At 48.1% G+C, this 19,737-nt stretch overlaps 1 protein-coding gene across 1 annotated transcript; it reads left to right on the top strand.

Annotated features, from left to right (window-relative positions):
- Nucleotides 1-14,383: 14,383 nt before the first annotated feature.
- NPBWR1 (neuropeptides B and W receptor 1) lies at nucleotides 14,384-15,370 on the top strand (the record flags this gene model as incomplete). The annotated part of the gene is made up of 1 exon (XM_081110955.1): nucleotides 14,384-15,370. One exon carries the CDS (start codon nucleotides 14,384-14,386, stop codon nucleotides 15,368-15,370), a length of 987 nt encoding a protein of 328 aa, XP_080967081.1.
- Between the last annotated feature and the right edge of the window lie 4,367 nt (nucleotides 15,371-19,737).

Below are 19,737 nucleotides of genomic sequence, written 5' to 3' on the forward strand. Positions count from 1 at the left end.
TCTCCTCCGCTACGGAATCATCATTTCCACCTCCAACTGCCTGCAACTTGTCATCCTTCCCAGATACATTTCCATCTTAACACAGTTCTTACCGTGCCAGCCCTTTGCATAAAAATGTTCAATATTTTCCCATTGTAATCAGAATACAAGGTCTTATGTGATCTGGCCCAGCTCTCCCATTTCATGTCTCATTACTCCTTTCCTCACTCTTGGGAGCCAGCTCCTTGCTCATTCTCGAACACTCCAAACTCATTTTCATTGGCTGTAACCTGGCATTTGCTGTAACCTGGTTCCTTCTCACCATCAGGGCTCAGCTCATTTGAAATCTCAAAGGAGCCCTTGCTCACCTTCACCCTTAGATGGTATCTTCCCCACCCACGTCGGCTTCAGTTTTCTCGCATCACCCTTTTTTGAGAAAGGTCAGAAGTCATGCTTTAGATTTGTTAACTGTGTTTTTTGACTCTCTCTATTGGACTGCACACTCCGTTTGGCAAGGGCCATTTCTCCCTGTTCCCACTATATTCCTTGCTCATAGAACAGTAAAAACTCAAATTGGCAATGTACTAACACCAGGGATGGCTGACCGGCAGTGGAATTCTAGCTACTATGGCAAGCTGGGAAAGATTTAAAGCCAGCACGGAAATAGGAAACAGACGTGGGGATCAGGTACTATCATTTCCCCAAGAGTTCTCCAAGTTACTGGAATACCCAAGTCATCTAAGAATCCTAATGGCGCCTGTTCTTGTTTTGCTTGGTTCAATATGCATGAATTTTTAGTTACCACAGTTCAGTTTACTACACCAGTCCCCCAACAACATTGTTAAAATTTCAGTCATCACAATACATTACCTGTGAGTAACTGGATAAAGTACAAATTTAACTGCTAGTTCTTCAATGCATACATTACACAAATAACAAATCTGATCACATCACATCTTTCCAAATCCGTCAGTGATGGGTTACTGAGCCCTTTTACTTAATTCTCTCTCTCTCTCTCACTCACACACACACACACATGGGAAAGTTGTGTTGCCTCCCTGTCTCTCAGTAATAAACCCTTGTGACATTTTGTTATCAGAGAATTGTGTGGATTGCCTTTCTCCGTGGCTGGCGTGAGTGGGATTCTTGGGGTACCATTGGACTAAGCATTTCTGGAGGCCCCCACTGGAGGAGGAGATGTGGTAGAAAGCTTTATTCCCATGGAATTACATCCTTCGGTTTCCATAGTACCGTTTCCCTTAATCCAGACCTGGAAGATGTGCAGCTGGGGGTTCAGCAGAACTAGAAGCAAAGCCAGTGTCTAGGTCCTTCATCCCATGGTGGAGCTGGGCCCGGTGCAGCATCAGACTAGTTACAGTCCATTAATCCACTGTGTGTGGGGTCCACACGGCTCTGGGACATGTGGGTGAATGCAGGAATGTGAGAGCCCCGAGGAACCAGGAGCAGAAGAGCACAAAACAGCAAACTCCTTCGTTTAGGAGCTTACGTATCTCAAATCTTCCGGTGGTGCTTGCAGTGGCTACGCCTACTCTGGCCAATGACCTATTTCCAGGGGTGATTAACAAGCAAGTACCTTCCCTATGTCACCTAGACTTTACTGGGCATGCGTCTCAACTGCAGCTTCCTGGCATGCCTATATGATTTGGCCTCCCCCAAGCTGGTCAGGTTCAGCATGTGGCCCCTTTTCGGCCACACCACTGAGAGCCTCGCTGGACTCAGCCCTTACTGTACATGAGGCATAGTCATCAAAGTCACACTGCAAACTTCTTTGTGTAAACTTGTTTCTTGACTCTCGCTGGTCATGTTGTTTCGATACCTGGTCTGCCTTTCACATCTATTGTAGGTTGTGCTGGCCTTGGAATCAAAAGGCCTGAATTTAAGTCTTGACTCTGGCCTACCAATTTCTTTCTCTGTAAATTGTGGACAAGAATGCTCACTCTGCTAAGCTGGTTGAAAACTTGTCCTATTAACTCTCCAAGGATAATGGCCTTGCTCATCTAATTCATCACTGCTTCCCTAGTCTATATATATAAAAGGCTAATATGATAAGTATCTCTCCGCCTGTCTGACCGGTAGCTATGACGCACACTGACCACCAGGGGGTAGACACTCAACGCAGGAGTTGCCGAGCTGCAGTGACTTGGCAGCGGTGGTTCTAGGGTGATGCAGCCCAAAACCAGAGAGGAGGGAGCCTGATTCCTCGTGGGGCCATGCGATTCCACCTTTGGCCATGGGTTATGTTGTTGCTGGGGCACTGCCGGCCCCGCATCTGGTTTGCTGCACACTTGCGTTTGCATTCCACATCCTGTACAACAGCAACTTTGCAGAGTGCCCCTCGCACTCCGGGACCCCTAGGGAGATGTCTGAGAGTTGGTTTCGGCTCAATCCCCGCAGGCCAGGCCGAGGGACCCCACTCACTCTGCAGATGCCCTTTGAGTCCTGGCACCACCCCAGGTGCGGCCGCCTGGGAGGGACAGCAGGAGGTTGGCTCCAGGGCGTGTCCGGAGCATCTCTCCGAGTCCTGCCCTGACAGCCACCTTCTAATTAATTTCCTCTCAATGTGCACAAATCCATGCACTGGGTCACTAGTGTCTTATAAAGAGCCAGATTATCGCAAGTACTCAACAAATGTGGTTGTACTAAATGAATGATTAAATGTCTATCAAGTTCATTATAAATTGTACAATGGCATAGATATGTTAGGAGCTTTAACTACTGATCTATAAATAGATGAAATGTTTATTGTTGATGGGAGTCGTGTTCTACCCCACAAGTGAAGACTACCCTGCACTTTCTGTTTTGCTCATGATGGCGCGGGAACCCTTTCCTAGTGCCTAGCAGAGTGTGGGCATGGTGAAACTGCCTTTCAACCTTGTTAAGCAATTTCTTCAAAATGCTAGGCAAAATAGTGGTTTGCTATTTTTGGTAGTAAATACTTTCTGACAGCTAATGACAACTTGAAAGCCAACATTGATCTTTCTTCAGATTTCTGTTGTCCTGGAGGGCTCATTTGCATTTTTATGTGCTGTGTTTTTTATCTTATTTCATGAGAAAAGGAAATGCTTATAAACAATGTATCTGCCTTTTGTTACGTTTTTCTTTTCTTTTTTTAAAAATATATTTTATTGATTTTTTTACAGAGAGGAAGGGAGAGGGATAGTTAGAAACATTGATGAGAGAGAAACATCAATCAGCTGCCTCCTGCACAACCCCTACCAGTCATGTGCCCGCAACCAAGGTACATGCCCTTGGCCGGAATCGAACCTGGGACCATTCAGTCCACAGGCCGACACTCTATCCACTGAGCCAACCAGTTAGGGCTTGTTACGTTTGTCTGAAGGGCAAAAATACCTTCATCTACTGCCTTTCACCTGTAATGAGTTTTCTGTTTCATTTTGATTTGATTTTCTTTCAGCTCTGCTACATCAATAGTCAGAGCTTGAAATATTATATTTAGGATCCCTTTGCTGGAAGAGCAGCAAACTAAGCATTCCATTTCGTGCTAAAGCCCCTGGCGGCCCCTGGGGGGCAATGCCACTATTTCCGAGCTCGTGACTGTTAGGTGCAACAGTCCTTTGTTATTAGTAAATCTTCTGAAGGTAATGTTTCTGGGGAAGAAGAGAAAGGTGCGAATATCTGAGTATTCCCTGCATGTAACAAGCCAAGCGTGTCACGTCGGTTCAGTACCTCTGTGCGTCAATCCATTTGCATGGGGAATAAGGGCACTGGGAAGTAAAACTGCCAACAGTGTCAGCCTGGATAGGAGAATGATATTCTGAGTTTAAAAATATATACGCAAAAATGGAACTTACTCACATAGGGCCTCAAAGATTGCTCTGAATGCCACTAATGTTGTTATGCTGAGACGGATTTATGGAGCTTTATAATTGGAGGCTCTATTTTTACTCTCATGAAGACATGGAGGCCCAGACAGGCTAGTAGCCTGTCAAAGGTCAGGCAGCTAGTGAGTGGCAAAGGCAATGCAGAAACTAAGATGCCTTTTAAGGATTTTTTTTTGTGTGTTTTTTTAAAAATATATTTTATTGATTTTTTACAGAGAGGAAGGGAGAGAGATAGAGAGTTAGAAACATCGATGAGAGAGAAACATCGATCAGCTGCCTCCTGCACACTCCCACTGGGGATGTGCCTGCAACTAAGGTACATGCCCTTGACAGGAATCGAACCTGGGACCTTTCAGTACGCAGGCCGACGCTCTATCCACTGAGCCAAACCAGTTTCGGCAGGATTGTTGATTATTCGGTTTGGAAATGACCCAGGGCCACTGCTTTTCCTCCTAGGTCTCACCTCTATTTTAAAACATTTACTAATTGTACCTGATAGGGCTGGCAGGTAACTCCTCAGCCAGTCCATTTTGTACTCTGTAGAGGATTTGGTAAAGTATTAATGGTAAACTTTTTAATCTATGTCTTCATGGTTTCTCCTTAATTAAAATATTTCAATGGATAGATATCTCTTCTTTACCATAGCAGCATGGCCTCATATCAATGTATTCTCAGAAATCTGGTAATAATCTGGTTCCGGATAGCATTATTAATTAATGTGCTATATCCTATGACATAAACAAAAGAAACAGAAAGTGGTACTTTGCAATCTGGTTAAGTAGTCATACATGGGTTGCAATAAACAATGCATGTCAGTAAAAGTCATATCACATTCTTTGAAATAAGAGATGGGCTAGAGATATTGTGACTTATGGCAGAGGTAAGATTGATGAAAAGAGACGTTTTAAAAATATAATGTGAAAATGTTTCTGTTGGTTGAATAAAATTGTTTATAAATTTTATTACAAATGTTGTAGAGTAGAGGCAACTACAAGAATTTCTCTGGTTTTGCATAAGATATTTTCCTTCTTTTCTTTTTCTCAAGGCAGCCAGAGAAAAGAAGAAAACAACCTATAAAGGAAAACCCAATAGGTTATCAGCAGAGTTCTCTGCATAAACTCTACCAGCTAGAAGACAATGGAACCAAATATTCAAAGTACTGAAAGAGAGAAATGACCAGCCAAGAATAATATATCCATCGAAGTTATCCTTTAAATATGAAGGAGAAATAAAGACTTTCCCAGACATACAGAGGCTGAGGGAATTTATCACCAGAAGACCCCATTATAGGAAACAGTCAAGGGGGTTATTCTACCTGAAAAAAAGAACAGAAGATCACAAAACTATGAGTAAGATCACCAACAATGTTACAGCATAAACAGGGACAACAAAAACATAAAAAGGAGGAGGGAAAGGCCTGTTTGCAAAGGAGAATGGAAATCAGATGCATTCAAAAGAAAAAGGACTACTTTATATATGAAACTTTCTTTTTCCTAGCCTAATGGTAACCACAGACAAAAACAAAACAGAGACATATAGCTAAAGAAAGAGAAAAAAAGTATGAAATACCATCAAATGAAAACAACAGACAGAACACAAAGGAAAAAATCCAATAGAGGCACAGAGCTACCAGAAAACAATATATAAAATAGCTATAGGAAATCCTCATACAGCAATAATTACTTAAATGTAATGGGCTGAATTAACCAATAAAGTGGCACAGAGTAGCAGACTGGATCAAAAAAACAAACCAAACCATATGTTGTCTTCAGGAGATATACATCTAAGCTGCAAAGACGAAGTTAGACTCAAAGTGAAAGGGTGAAAAACAGCATTCACAGAAAAGCAGATGTAGACATACATATATCTGACAAAATAGATTTCAAGATAACAAAGGCAACGAGAGATAATGATGGACATTTTATAATGATAAAGAGGAGACTACATCTAGATATAGGCTAATTGTGGGTACTTTTCTTGATAAACCTTATTAAAATTTTGTCAGCCTTACTGTTTCAACATAAATTTTTTGGCTTGTTGATTTTCATTATTGTTTACTCCTCTCATCTCCAAGCACAGTTCTCACCAGGTACTCAGGGAATGTTTCTTGAAGTAATTTCTCCCTTCTGTAATACAGAGATACTTGTTTCCCCAGTTGCTCTCTGCATTTTTATGGGTGACATGTACGTATTTATCTTCTCCCATCGATTATAAGGTCTTCGAGAGCAGAGCTATTCATTCAGGGGGAGAAATAGGTATGAAGTAGGTAGGGGCCTGGGAGCCTGTGGGTGAGAAGTTTCTTCCAAAGGGTGCTGCCTAACAAAATTCATCTGGATCTGGAGTGAGAAGATGGGATTTTTAGAAGAGTCCACTAGACTGTAACCTATGTAGACATTTAGTTCACCATCACATTTTCAGCCTTGTACAAAGTAGGTAGCTTAATAAATAGGAAGGAAGGGAGGAAGAAGGAAGGAAGGGAGGGAGGGAGGGAGGGAGGGAGGGAGGGAGGGAGGGAGGGAGGGAGGAAGGAAGGAAGGAAGGAAGGAAGGAAGGAAGGAAGGAAGGAAGGAAGGAAGGGAAAAACAGCATGATTTGTACAGAAAACTACCAGTCTGTTGGTGGTATGAAGCTTGAAGTGAGCCTGGAAGCAGTTCCTGTCAAAGAGGCATTGCCTGTGGCTAAGCTGCCCTGACAGAGTAGCTGATGCCACACCCTGGAAGGCTGGCTGAAGGACAGTGGAAATTATGCTGATGACTCTGGGACTTGTGTGAAGGCCAGAGTTGAGCAGGACAAGTCTGATGGCCGGAAGAAGGATAATAACGCCTTTGTGGTAGATCAGGCCTGAGCTGGGTAGTTTGGTTGGCGAGAAGACAAGGAATTTGAGAAAATCAGCAAGCCCTGGTAATTGATCAGATATAGATGCTGGAGGGAGTAGGTAAACGAGGATCATTTCCATGGTGGTTTCATTGAGTTGAAAATACAGAAAGAAGAGCACTTTTATGGGGGCAGATGACGAGACTTTCTGTTGGGATATGTTCATTATATCTAAATTAAATAAAAAGTGGGAGTTGGAGAAAGAGACCTACCTAGTCCAGCAACCACAGTATAGTGAGTGCTCAATAAATGATGGTGACTTCAATTAAGTTACCATGGAGAAGCCAGTTTTCCTCTACCTTTGTTCATCTGTGACTCACTTGAGAACAGTTAAGTGACGGAGATGCTAAGGCCAAAATGTGCCCATTAAAATAAGAACTTTAAAGAAAGTTTTGATCAAATTAATGACAGGATGTTGTAGGTAACACCTTTAAAGTAAATGTCAAGATACGGGCTTACATGTAGTGACCTAAAGGACGAGAGATGAAAATGCTGTTGGCTAGACCTCTCCCTGATTGTTTCCAAGCTGCTCAGAAGGTCAGTAGCTAACCAGTCAAAAGCCTGCGTGATGAGGAGGGCACGTTACCTTTAACTGTCTCTTTACAAGGCAGGTCGGTTGTCACATTAAAACTGGCAAACAGTCTCACTTTCCTTTTGAGGGCTCATTAACTTTATTTTTAAGAACTTTTCCCTCTGTAACCTTCAGAAAAATGCCAGCAATTATAGAAAAGGTGAATCCACAGACCAAATGATCTGAAAACTATTAAACATTTCTCCCTCAACATCCTTTGGTTCATAGGTCAATGCTCAACCATAGAGCCATACCAGCCTGGGCATAGAATTTATTGCATAGAATTTATTGCAACTTAATATAATAATTTAAACATATTTCCATGTAAAGTGTGATGTATTTTGCTAAAAACTTTCAAAATCAAGGTGTCAATGTTACCTGCCTTCCTGCAGAAGTAAAAATTTTAAATATAAAATCGCTTTCCAAGTCTACTACTATATGATCATAATTGAATACACAGAAATGAATATATTGTTGATCATTTCAACAACTATAAAGTGAATGCTGCCCAGGCTGGTATGGCTCTATGGTTGAGCATTGACCTATGAACCAGGAGGTCACGGTTCACTTCCAGTCAGGCACATGCCCGGGTTGTCCCCAATAGGGGGTGTGCAGGAAGTAGCCAATCTATCTCATCAATGTTTCTATCTCTCCATCCTCTTTCCTTCCTATCACTCTAAAAATCAATAAAAACATATTAATAAATAAATAAATAAATAAATTGGTTAAAGCAGTACAAACTGCAATTGGAAATATCTGATAATGTTGTGGGTATACTTCAGAGTATATAAGGTATGTTTTCTATGTAAATATATTTTACATATCTATGTATTCACTATTTTTTTGTGATTATAATAATTTCACAAGTGCTGAAAGAAATAACGTCCTTATGTATAGTTAATTTATTTTCAGTAGTATTTCATGACCCTAGATTTTATAAATATGTTTTTTAATATTACAAAAGTAATATATCTTCATTATACAAAAGTTTTGGAAAGGCAGAAAAGTGTAAAGAAAATGAAATGGCCAAACCATATCCTATTGAAATACATCTTGATGTATATCCTTTTATAATCATACACACTTGCATATAATTATGTCTATGGAAACATACATACACACATATACTTTTTAATATGTTTTTATTGCTTTTAGAGAGAGAGGGATAGACAGATAGAGACATTGATGAGAGAGAAACATCAATCAGCTGCCTCCTGCATGCCCCCTTCTGGGGATCAAGTCCACAACCCAGGCATGTGTCCTAAACAGGAATTAAACCTGTAACCTATTGGTTCATGAGTTGACACTCAACCACTGAGCTATACCAGCCAGGCTACACATATATTTTTTAAAAATATCTTTGCTATTGTTGATTTCAGAGAGGAAGGGAGACAAAGAGAGAAGTAGAAACATCAATGATGAGAGAGAATCATTGATCAGCAGCCTCCTGCATGCCCCACACTGGGGACTGAGCCCTGACTGGGAATCCAACCTCGACTTCCTGGTTCATAGGTCTATGCTTAAATACCGGGCCAGGCCAGCTGAGCTATACTTTTATTTTTAATCCTCACCTGAGGATTTTTTTCCATTGATTTTAATTTTAATTTAATGTTTTCATTGACTTTTAGAGAGAGGGAAAGACAGAGAAATATCGATGTGAGAGAAACACATCGATTAGTTGTCTCCTGCACAAACCTTGACCAGGACCCCGGCAGGGTACGTGCCCTTCACTGGAATCGAATCCAGGACCCTTCAGTCTGTAGGCCAACACTCTATTCACTGAGCCAAACTGGCTAGGGCACTTTTTAATTTGGTATTGTACTGTACAGTAAGTCCTCAAGGTCGTCAATAGGTTATGCAACTTGAAGTGAAACAATGTATACTAATTTTACCATAGGTTAATTGATATAAATGGCATCTCATCAATATTGAATGAAACAGTGTTATTCAAGAACCCACTGGATTGAAAACTTTATATATTAACTTCTGCTCCTAATTATGAACTGTGATTAAAACTTTGAGAAAAAGACTGAAACAACTATTTGAAGGTGCTGGGGAGCAACCAAAAAAGCCAGGATTTAGGGGATCAGATTGAAGTACAGAGAGAAAAAGGATGGGAAACACACAGAAAAGATAATGAAGGTCTAACACACATGTAATAGGACTCCCAGCAAGAAAGAAGAAAGAGGATGGGTCAGACCAAAACTTGATGAGAGAATACTGAAAATTTTCCAAAATTAAAATAAAATATCAAGTCACAAATTTTAGAAGCTCTAAAATTCAAACCTGGATAAGCAGAAAGAAAATCTCCCCCTAGGCTGCCATAGTATAGCTTCTAAAAGACACAGTCAAAAACATAATTAAAGAACAATTACAGCCCTGGTGTGGCTCAGTTGGTTAGAGCATCCTCCGATACACAGAAAGGTAGCTAGTTCAATCCCCAGTCACAGCACATAGTTGGGATCCCAGGTTGGGATGCATGGGGCGGGGGAGGGGGGAGCAACCGATTGACGTTTCTCTCTCACTCAATGTTTCTAAAATAAACTCTTTTAAAAAGAACAATTATAGAAAAAAGGCAAATTACTTTCAAAACAGCTACAGTAAGACAGAAAACCACATCTCCAATAAATAACAATGGAAGCAAAAAAGTAGAAAAATATTAGAACTATTGCAATAAGACAACTGAAAGTTGTGAATTTCAGATCCAGTGAAACATCCCTCAAAAAATTAAAGGGAGCCCTGACCAGATGGCTCAGTTGGTTGGAGCATCGTCCCATACATCAAAAGATTGCCAGTTCTATTCCCAATGAGGGCACATACCTGGTTGCAGGTTCAATCCCTGGTGGGGGCACATAAGTGGGTAAAGGAAAGTTTGTATTTCCATCCCTAGAGGCTTCCTCTGCTGGCTACTTCCAGTCAGAAGCCCAGACCCTCTCCTCTAAAAATGCATCATAGCCCTAGCTGGTTTGGCTCAATGGATAGAGCCTTGGCCAGCGGACTGAAGGGTCCCAGGTTCTATTCCAGTCAAGGGCACGAGCTCCAGTTGCAGTTCAATCCCCAGTGGGGGGCGTGCAGGAGGCAGCCAATCAATGATTCTCTCTCATCATTGATGTTTCTAATTAAAAATAAATAAATAAACCCTATCTAATAAAGAGGGAATATGCTAATTGACCCTCACACCATCACAAAGATGGCAGCTCCCACAGCCAATAAAGAGGGAATATGCTAATTGACCCTCACACCATCACAAAGATGGCAGCTCCCACAGCCAATAAGGAGGGAATATGCTAATTGACTGCCCCGCCTTCAAATATGGTGGTGCCTACAGCCAGTAAGGAGGGAATATGCTAATTGACTGCCCTGCCCTCAAAGATGGTGGCACCCACAGCCAATAAGGAGGGAATATGCTAATTGACTGCCAGGCCCTCAAAGATGGTGGTGCCCACAGCCACAAGATGGCGGTGCCCAGTCCCCTCAGCCCCGCCGGGGCAGCAGGCACATGGCAAGGCCAGGCCCACCGCCAGGCGGGCTCAGCTGCTCCCCGCCTGCCTCTGGAGTCCAACAGTCCCCTCAGCCCCCCAGCCACCCAGAGCCACCTGAGGCTCAGGTAACCAGGGCCTCCCGAGGCTTGCGCTGCCGGCAGTGGCAGCAGCAGAGGTGTGATGGGGCATCGCCTTCCCTGATCGCCAGACTGTGTGCTCCCGGACTGTGTGCTCCCGCCCTGAGGGCACTCGGACTGTGAGAAGGGGCAGGCCGGGCTGAGGGACCCCCCCAGCCAGTGCATGAATTTTCATGCACCAGGCCTCTAGTAAATAAATAAAAATGCACCATAAATGACTAAAAATGCACTATATTGGAGCATTTGCCTGATCTTGTGAAAGGAAAATAAAAGGAAACTGAGTAGAATTCTGTGGTTTTAATTGCTGACTCTCCCAAAGGGAAGGTGGAGGAAGAAAATGGGAATTGGAGAGAACTAATTAGTTTATTTCACTCAGTTCCCGAAGGGGAGGTGGCCAGGCGAGTTCCGCCTTAGAGAGTAAGAAGTCAAAGCTCCTGAGTCAGAGGTGGGAGCCAGGCAGGCCCCTGCGCTGTCGCTGAGCAACACCCCTGAGACAGCAGGGTGGTTGGTTTTTTTGACTTAGGGGGAAGTTCAGGCAGTGTTTGAACTTGCAATGTTTTAGGAAACATACCCTCCAAGGCTATCAGAAGCAGTTTGCCTTTGTCAATCAAGTCCTTGCTTATGTATATTTTTAGAAAGCCTAAAATATCTCAAATTGTGGACCATTCTTTGACACTAACAATCGTAATTTTGAGAAGACCAGAGTATTAGAAAAACAGGTAAATTGCATTTTACAATTGAGGTATGACGTTTAAAAAATAGAATGGAAGCATCAATTGCATTGTTCTCCTTTCACAAAACACTCCAACTATGGCTTTCTTAAAATCTTAACAGGAGAGCTTTTTACCAGTTCAAATGGGATGAGATTACACTCCTGGAAGAAAGAAAAGATGCTGTGATTTTTGAGTAATATTCTCTATTCCACGGCTGTTTCTCTTGGGGTTGGGGTGGTAGGGGAGGTGGGGGTGATGGAGGAGGTGGGGGTGATAGAGGTGGTGGGGGTGATGGAGGAGGTGGGGGTGGTAGGGGAGGTGGGGGTGATGGAGGAGGTGGGGGTGATAGCGGTGGTGGGGGTGATGGAGGAGGTGGGGGTGATGGAGGTGGTAGGGGTGATGGAGGAGGTGAGGGTGATGGAGGAGGTGGGGGTGATGGAGGTGGGGGTGCTGGGTGGCGGGGATGATGGAGGAGGTGGGGGTGATGGAGGAGGTGGGGGTGATGGAGGAGGTGGGGGTGATGGAGGTGGTGGGGGTGATGGAGGAGGTGGGAGTGATATGGGGGTGATGGAGGTGGTGGGGGTGATGGAGGCGGTGGGGGTGATGGAGGCGGTGTGGGTGATGGAGGTGGGGGGTAATGGAGGTGGGGGTGATGGAGGTGGGGGGGGTGATGGAGGTGGTGGGGGTGATATGGGGGTGATGGAGGTGGTGGGGGTGATGGAGGAGGTGGGGGTGGTAGGGGAGGTGGGGGTGATGGAGGAGGTGGGGGTGATGGAGGTGGTGGGGGTGATGGAGGAGGTGGGGGTGATGGAGGAGGTGGGGGTGATGGAGGTGGTGGGGGTGATGGAGGAGGTGGGGGTGATGGAGGAGGTGGGGGTGATGGAGGTGGTGGGGGTGATGGAGGAGGTGGGGGTGATGGAGGAGGTGGGGTGATGGAGGTGGTGGGGGTGATGGAGGTGGTGGGGGTGATGGAGGAGGTGGGGGGTGATGGAGGAGGTGGGGGTGATGGAGGTGGTGGGGGTGATGGAGGAGGTGGGGGTGATGGAGGAGGTGGGGTGATGGAGGAGGTGGGGGTGATATGGGGTTGATGGAGGTGGTGGGGGTGATGGAGGTGGTGGGGGTGATGGAGGTGGTGGGGGTGATGGAGGAGGTGGGGGTGATGGAGGAGGTGGGGTGATGGAGGTGGTGGGGGTGATGGAGGAGGTGGGAGTGATATGGGGGTGATGGAGGTGGTGGGGGTGATGGAGGCGGTGGGGGTGATGGAGGCGGTGTGGGTGATGGAGGTGGGGGGTAATGGAGGTGGGGGTGATGGAGGTGGGGGGGGTGATGGAGGTGGTGGGGGTGATATGGGGGTGATGGAGGTGGTGGGGGTGATGGAGGAGGTGGGGGTGGTAGGGGAGGTGGGGGTGATGGAGGAGGTGGGGGTGATGGAGGTGGTGGGGGTGATGGAGGAGGTGGGGGTGATGGAGGAGGTGGGGGTGATGGAGGTGGTGGGGGTGATGGAGGAGGTGGGGGTGATGGAGGAGGTGGGGGTGATGGAGGTGGTGGGGGTGATGGAGGAGGTGGGGGTGATGGAGGAGGTGGGGTGATGGAGGTGGTGGGGGTGATGGAGGTGGTGGGGGTGATGGAGGAGGTGGGGGGTGATGGAGGAGGTGGGGGTGATGGAGGTGGTGGGGGTGATGGAGGAGGTGGGGGTGATGGAGGAGGTGGGGTGATGGAGGTGGTGGGGGTGATGGAGGTGGTGGGGGTGATGGAGGAGGTGGGGGTGATGGAGGAGGTGGGGTGATGGAGGTGGTGGGGGTGATGGAGGTGGTGGGGGTGATATGGGGGTGATGGAGGTGGCGGGGGTGATGGAGGTGGTGGGGGTGATGGAGGAGGTGGGGTGATGGAGGTGGTGGGGGTGATGGAGGAGGTGGGGGTGATGGAGGTGGTGGGGGTGATGGAGGTGGTGGGGGTGATGGAGGTGGTGGGGGTGATGGAGGAGGTGGGGGTGATGGAGGAGGTGGGGGGTGATGGAGGAGGTGGGGGTGATGGAGGAGGTGGGGGTGATGGAGGTGGGAGGGGTGCTGGGTGGCGGTTGGGTCAGCAGAGCGCACTGAGACTGCGCCAATTTTCAGCCTCCAGGCGCACCGGCGGGACAGAGCTGCCTCCTTCCAGCAGCGCCAGGAGGCTGACACTCCGCGGCTGTTCCCGCAGCCTCCGCGGCCTCCCCTCCCGACCTCTCCAGACAACAGCGGACCCTCGCCCAGGCAGGTGAGGCTGAGACTGTGGCTGAGCTTGCTGTTTCCCAGGCGCCCAGAAACCGGGGCACCGAAGCTTGCCATTGCAGAGTTCACCCGGGTCTGCCAGGGCGCCCTAAAACAGGGGAGATGGGTCTCTATTTTTCCTATGAAAAGATTGTTTTCGCTCTATCTCTACCACTTCGTCTCCTGTATTCAGCTGATTAGACTGATTGCAACAGGTGGCAGAGAGCGATCACGTGGAGCAGGTTTGGGGAGCCGACCCCCGACCCCCGGCCCCGGCCCGCACTTCTAACCTGAAGCCACACGCCCAGGAGCCGCACCTGGGCTTTCCTTTGGCTTTGCAACCTGAAGCCGCACGCCCAGGAGCCGCACCTGTGCTTTCCTTTGGCTTTGCAGCCCCCGGAGTCCGCGGCGACCGTGGGCTAAGAAGGTGCCTCCCCGGAAGGGCCAGAGCAGGGCTTGGAGCCCCGCGGGGCGGCGGTGGAGCAAACGGCATCGGCCGCACCCCTACCCTCGCCAAGATGCACAATGCGTCGTCCTGGGAGCCGGGGCCCCCCAACGCGTCGTCCCCCGGCTTCGCGCTGGGCTGCCCCAACGCGTCGAGCCCGCCGCCGCCGCCGCCGCCGCCGCTGGCCGTGGCCGTGCCCGTGGTCTACGCGCTGATCTGCGCCGTGGGGCTGGCGGGCAACTCGGCGGTGCTGTTCGTGCTGCTGCGGACGCCCCGCAAGAATGTCACCAACCTGTTCATCCTCAACCTGGCCGTCGCCGACGAGCTCTTCACGCTCGTCCTGCCCATCAACATCGCCGACCTGCTGCTGCGGCGGTGGCCCTTCGGGGAGCTCATGTGCAAGCTCGTCGTGGCCATCGACCAGTACAACACCTTCTCCAGCCTCTACTTCCTCGCCGTCATGAGCGCCGACCGCTACCGGGTGGTGCTGGCCACGGCGGGGTCGCGCCGGGTGGCGGGGCGCACGTACGGCGCGGCGCGCGCGGTGAGCCTGGCGGTGTGGGCGCTGGCGACGCTGGTGGTGCTGCCCTTCGCGCTCTTCGCCCGGCTCGACGAGGAGCAGGGCCGGCGCCAGTGCGCGCTGGTCTTCCCGCAGCCCGAGGCCTTCTGGTGGCGGGCGAGCCGCCTCTACACGCTCGTGCTGGGCTTCGCCATCCCCGTGACCACCATCTGCGCCCTCTACCTCGCCCTGCTGTGCCGGCTGCGAGCCATGCGCCTCGACGGGCAGGCCAAGGCCCTGGGCCGCGCCAAGAAGCGGGTCACTGTCTTGGTGGCGGCGATCCTGGCCGCGTGCCTCCTCTGCTGGACGCCCTACCACCTGAGCACCGTGGTGGCGCTCACCACCGACCTCCCGCAGACGCCGCTCGTCGTCGCGGTCTCCTACGGCATCACCAGCCTGAGCTACGCCAACAGCTGCCTCAACCCCTTCCTCTACGCCTTCCTGGACGCCGGCTTCCGCAGGCGCCTCCGCCAGCTGCTGGCCTGCCGCCCCGCCGCCTGAGTCCCCGGCGCGCCCCCTCGGCACCGCCAGCCCTGACCCGCCATCCTCCAGCCCCGCCTCTTCACACCTGCGAGATGCCGATGCTCGGGCCCGGACCGAGGCGTGCCCGGAAGTTGAACTTGCCTGGTCCCCTGGGTGATGCTGGGGCAAGCACACCCAGTGTCAGGACAGCGGCGGCTGAGAACGCACACGCCGGCTTCCTAATGCCGAAGGGCACCCCCCTGAACTAGTTCGGGGAGGGGAGCGAGGGGAAGGAAGAAGTGCTGGGAACTTCCTTCTCGTTCCGCAACTCGCTTTCCGCGCCCCCGCGTCGTGCGCAACCCCGGCTCTAGGTGGAGCCCGCGGCGCTACCTCGGGCGAGGTCCGGGCGAGGTCCGAGGACGCGGCGGCTCGTGGGCGGCGCACTTGCCCCTGCACTTCGCCGCTTTGGTTTCCGGCAGCGACGGGCTGTGCTTTGGCTCAAGCGGCAACAGCCTGCCCATCCCCCCCTGATCCTCCGCAAAGTTCTAACAGCCGGAGGAAAGGGTCTGGGCGCGTGCGCTCCGCGCCCGCCTCTCCCAGGGGCGCGGTGATGGTGGACGAGGCCCCTCTGTCCTTTTCGGGGTAGCCTCGGGGACAGAGAGAGGGAAAGAGAGAGGAGAGAGAGGGAGAGAGGGAGAGAGGGAGAGAGGGAAAGAGAGAGGAGAGAGAGGGAGAGAGGGAAACAGAAGAGAGAAGAGAGAGAAAGGAGGCGTATGGGGAAGGAGGCTGGAGCTTGGCTGTGACTCTACAACAGGGCTAAGACTAGTAATAATCCCCCTTCCTGATCCAGCCCCTTCTTTCTTTATCAGTCCCCACCCCCACCCCACCCCTACTCTCACCCGAAAATGCTCCAGGACTCTTGGGCTCCGGGGGACTCCGCGGGCTCAGCTCAGGACAGGCCGGGAGCCCGAGTTGCCCAGGCGCGAGGCTGTGGCGCCCCCTGGCGGAACCAGCTGCCCAGCGCGCGGCGTCCTAAAATGGGTCGCGAGCCTGCTACCCTGCTACTTACACCGTCTGTTCAGTAACTATCGCTTCTTTCTGCAGAGGACTTCATTACCCTCACGCTGCTTTCTCCCCGGGACCTCTCCTAAAACTCGGACCAGTTCATTGCAATTTCTTGTGTATTGCTTTTCAGGATTGAGAACTTTATAAATATACTAGAGGCCCGATGCACGAAAATGGGTGCAGGAGTAGGCCTTCCTTCCCCCGGCTGCCTGCAGGCACCCAGATCGGCTGGTGGGCTGGCTGGCTTCCCTCCAGCACCCCTGATAGGCTGCTTCCCCCTCCGGCTGCCCGGAGGCACCCCTACCGGGTCTGGCTTCCCTCTGCCCCAGCTTGGTCGGGAAGGATGTCCAGTCTAATTAGCATATTACCCTTTTATTATAGATAATGTCCCAACCTCATAAATGTCTGTGAGGAGCAAATGACGTAAAAAGAAATGCAAAATTATTCTTTCGTTCTCTTTTCCTCGTATTCTTCATCTCTTTCGCTTAGGGACCGCCAGGAAGCTGAAATGAATCTGCCCTTATATTTCTCTCTAATGGGTTTCTTTCCACTGGGAGCTATGGATTCCATGTGCTTTATTCCTTAGTCCCAGACAGCACCTGGTAGTTAGGTGAACCTGGTCAATACCTGGTTCTGGAATCACAAGGGAGTCGGGCCAGCAACCTTTATTTTATGTCCACAGAAGGGAGATGAAAGTGGAGTAAGAGAGAGGATGGACACTTTGTCCAAACCATCTGCAGTGTGCATCTCAGACATGAGGGCAGAGCCTTCACCAGACCATGGTCACTGACTACTTTTTTAAAAAGATATGTTTTTTTATTTGGGATGAATTCAAAACAGGAATGAAAATTTCTACAAATATTTGTTTCCTATGGCTTGGTGTTAAGTGTGAGAAAAAGTATTAGTGTCACCATCAGGTTTTGTTTACTTAATTTAATGGGCATTAATCAATTTCTCAATTACTTTGGTTCAAAATACGTTTTTGAAAATATGTGGAAGGGGAAAACTCTGTCTTGGGTGGGGCTATGCAAACTCCCTCTCTGATTTTGGTGAATGAGAATTGCTTCTTTAGCTCACAAAGTTATTAGGGAAAATGGGATAATACATAGCTATAAGTTTAGAAAATGTAAATTTAGAAATCTACCTTGGTGACCAATAATAATACATTGTTCAAAATGCAGTTTTTCATCTCCAGTACATGTCAACTGATGGACACTGTGGATTTGAACAGTCCTCTGGCAGTGGGCCTCAGAGGGCCTCTTGGAAATCATCGTAGTATTTCTCAGGTTTCTTGGAAACATTTTATTGATTTTCTCTATGACTCAAAAATTCTTTTATGAATTCTCAGTAATTTTTTAAAATATATTTTTATTGATTTCAGAGAGGAAGGGAGAGGGAAAGAGAGATAGAAACATCAATGATGAGAGAGAATCATTGATCGGCTGCCTCCTGCACGCCCCCTACTGGGGATCGAGCCCACAACCTGGGCATGTGCCCTTGGCCGGAATCAAACCTGCGACCTTTTAGTCCACAGGCCTATGCTCTATCTACTGAGCCAAACCAGCCAGGGCTCTCAGTAATTCTTAAAAATTGAAGTTTTAAGCTTAGAGTAGTTGCTAGACCATCTAAGGGGATGAACACGGAGCGAAGTGGTCACAAACATCCCCAGGTACAAGCATCTGGATCTGAAACTCCTCTGCCATAAGCTCAGTAACTGGACTCTGACATCCTGTAGGCCCGGATGGGGAGCGCTGCGCCATCCATCTGTCCACCGTGTCGGCCCCGCACAGGCCGATCTGGAGCTGCCTTGGACCTCTGGGTAGGAGTGCTGGACAAATAGACAAACTGGCACCGTTCTGTCATCCACGTCACTGGGTCGTGTTGCATCCTATTATAGCCCGTGATTAAGTAGGACTCAGTAGTTCCGTTTCACCCTGGCTTTCTAAATCAGCGGCTAAACTGTTGAATTGTTATTTCTAGGTTGTAGCCTACAGATTAACATGTAGAAGTCCAGAATGTATAGCTCAAACTTCCTTTTTATGCTGTGTCTTCAGTAGAATAAAGATGCAAGTAGCCACATTAAAAGTAGAGTTTATTTACCTCATTGTATTACAGAGGTTTTAACTCGGTGTTGAATTCTTGCAAATCTTCGTGTAAACTGTTATTTGGTTATACCACTTCTGGTATTAAAAATGTCTGTTTGGTCTTTAGTTAAATTGGTCAAGTTATGTAAGGCACGTGTTTAGGCTTTCCCTTGAGCAATGCAGACTCTGTTAGTCCACCCTGTGAGAAGCGCAGTTTGAAATAAAAGCTGATGCATTCTGTGTCATACGTGAATATTCTATTGTCTGAGAACATCAGAATCCATATTCAATCACTTTAGTGTATATACATTCTTAATTTTTAAAATACTGCCTTCATGCCCTAGCTCAGTGGTTCTCAACCTTCTGGCCCTTTAAATACAGTTCCTCATGTTGTGACCCAACCATAAAATCATTTTTGTTGCTACTTCCTAACTGTAATGTTGCTACTGTTATGAATTGTCATGTAAATATCTGATATGCAGGATGGTCTTAGGCGACCCCTGTGAAAGGGTCATTCAATTGCCAAAGGGGTCACAACCCACAGGTTGAGAACCACTGCCCTAGCTGGTTTGGCTCAGTGGATAGAGTGTTGGCCTTCAGACTGAAGGATTCCAGGCTCAATTCCAGTCAAGGGCACATACCTTGGTTGCAGGCTCAATCCCCGGCCCTGGTCGGGGTAGATGCAGGAGGCAACCAATCAATGTGTCTCTCTCACATTGATGTTTGTCTCTCTCTCTGTGTCTCTCCCCCTCCCACTCTCTCTAAAAATCAATGGAAAAATATCCTCGGGTGAGGATTAACAAAACAAAAATAAAATAAAATACTGTCTTCATGAACAGGTTACTCAATGGCCCCATTGGTTTGGCTCAGTCGATAGAGCGTCGGCCTTCGGACTCAAGGGTCCCGGGTTCGATTCCGGCCTAGGGTATGTACCTTGGTTGAGGGCACATCCCCAGTAGGGGGTGTGCAGGAGGCAGCTGATCAGTGTTTCTCTCTCATCAATGTTTCTAGCTCTCTACCCCTCTCCCTTCCTCTCTGTAAAAAATCAATAAAATATATTTTTTTTAAAAGTTATTCAATGGATAAGCAGTAAATAAATAGGAGTGATTTGACAGGACAAGATTATGAATTAAATACTCCCTCTTGATTTTGGCTGATTGTGAAAATGATATGTAACTGCTGACTAGCACAAAAATTCTAGAACATATGCGGGGGCAGTAAAAGGATGTTATGTTGTTATCATATAATCACAAACCC

The sequence above is a fragment of the Myotis nattereri genome (assembly GCF_964212035.1).
Source record: "Myotis nattereri genome assembly, chromosome: 17".
Lineage (NCBI taxonomy): Eukaryota > Metazoa > Chordata > Mammalia > Chiroptera > Vespertilionidae > Myotis > Myotis nattereri.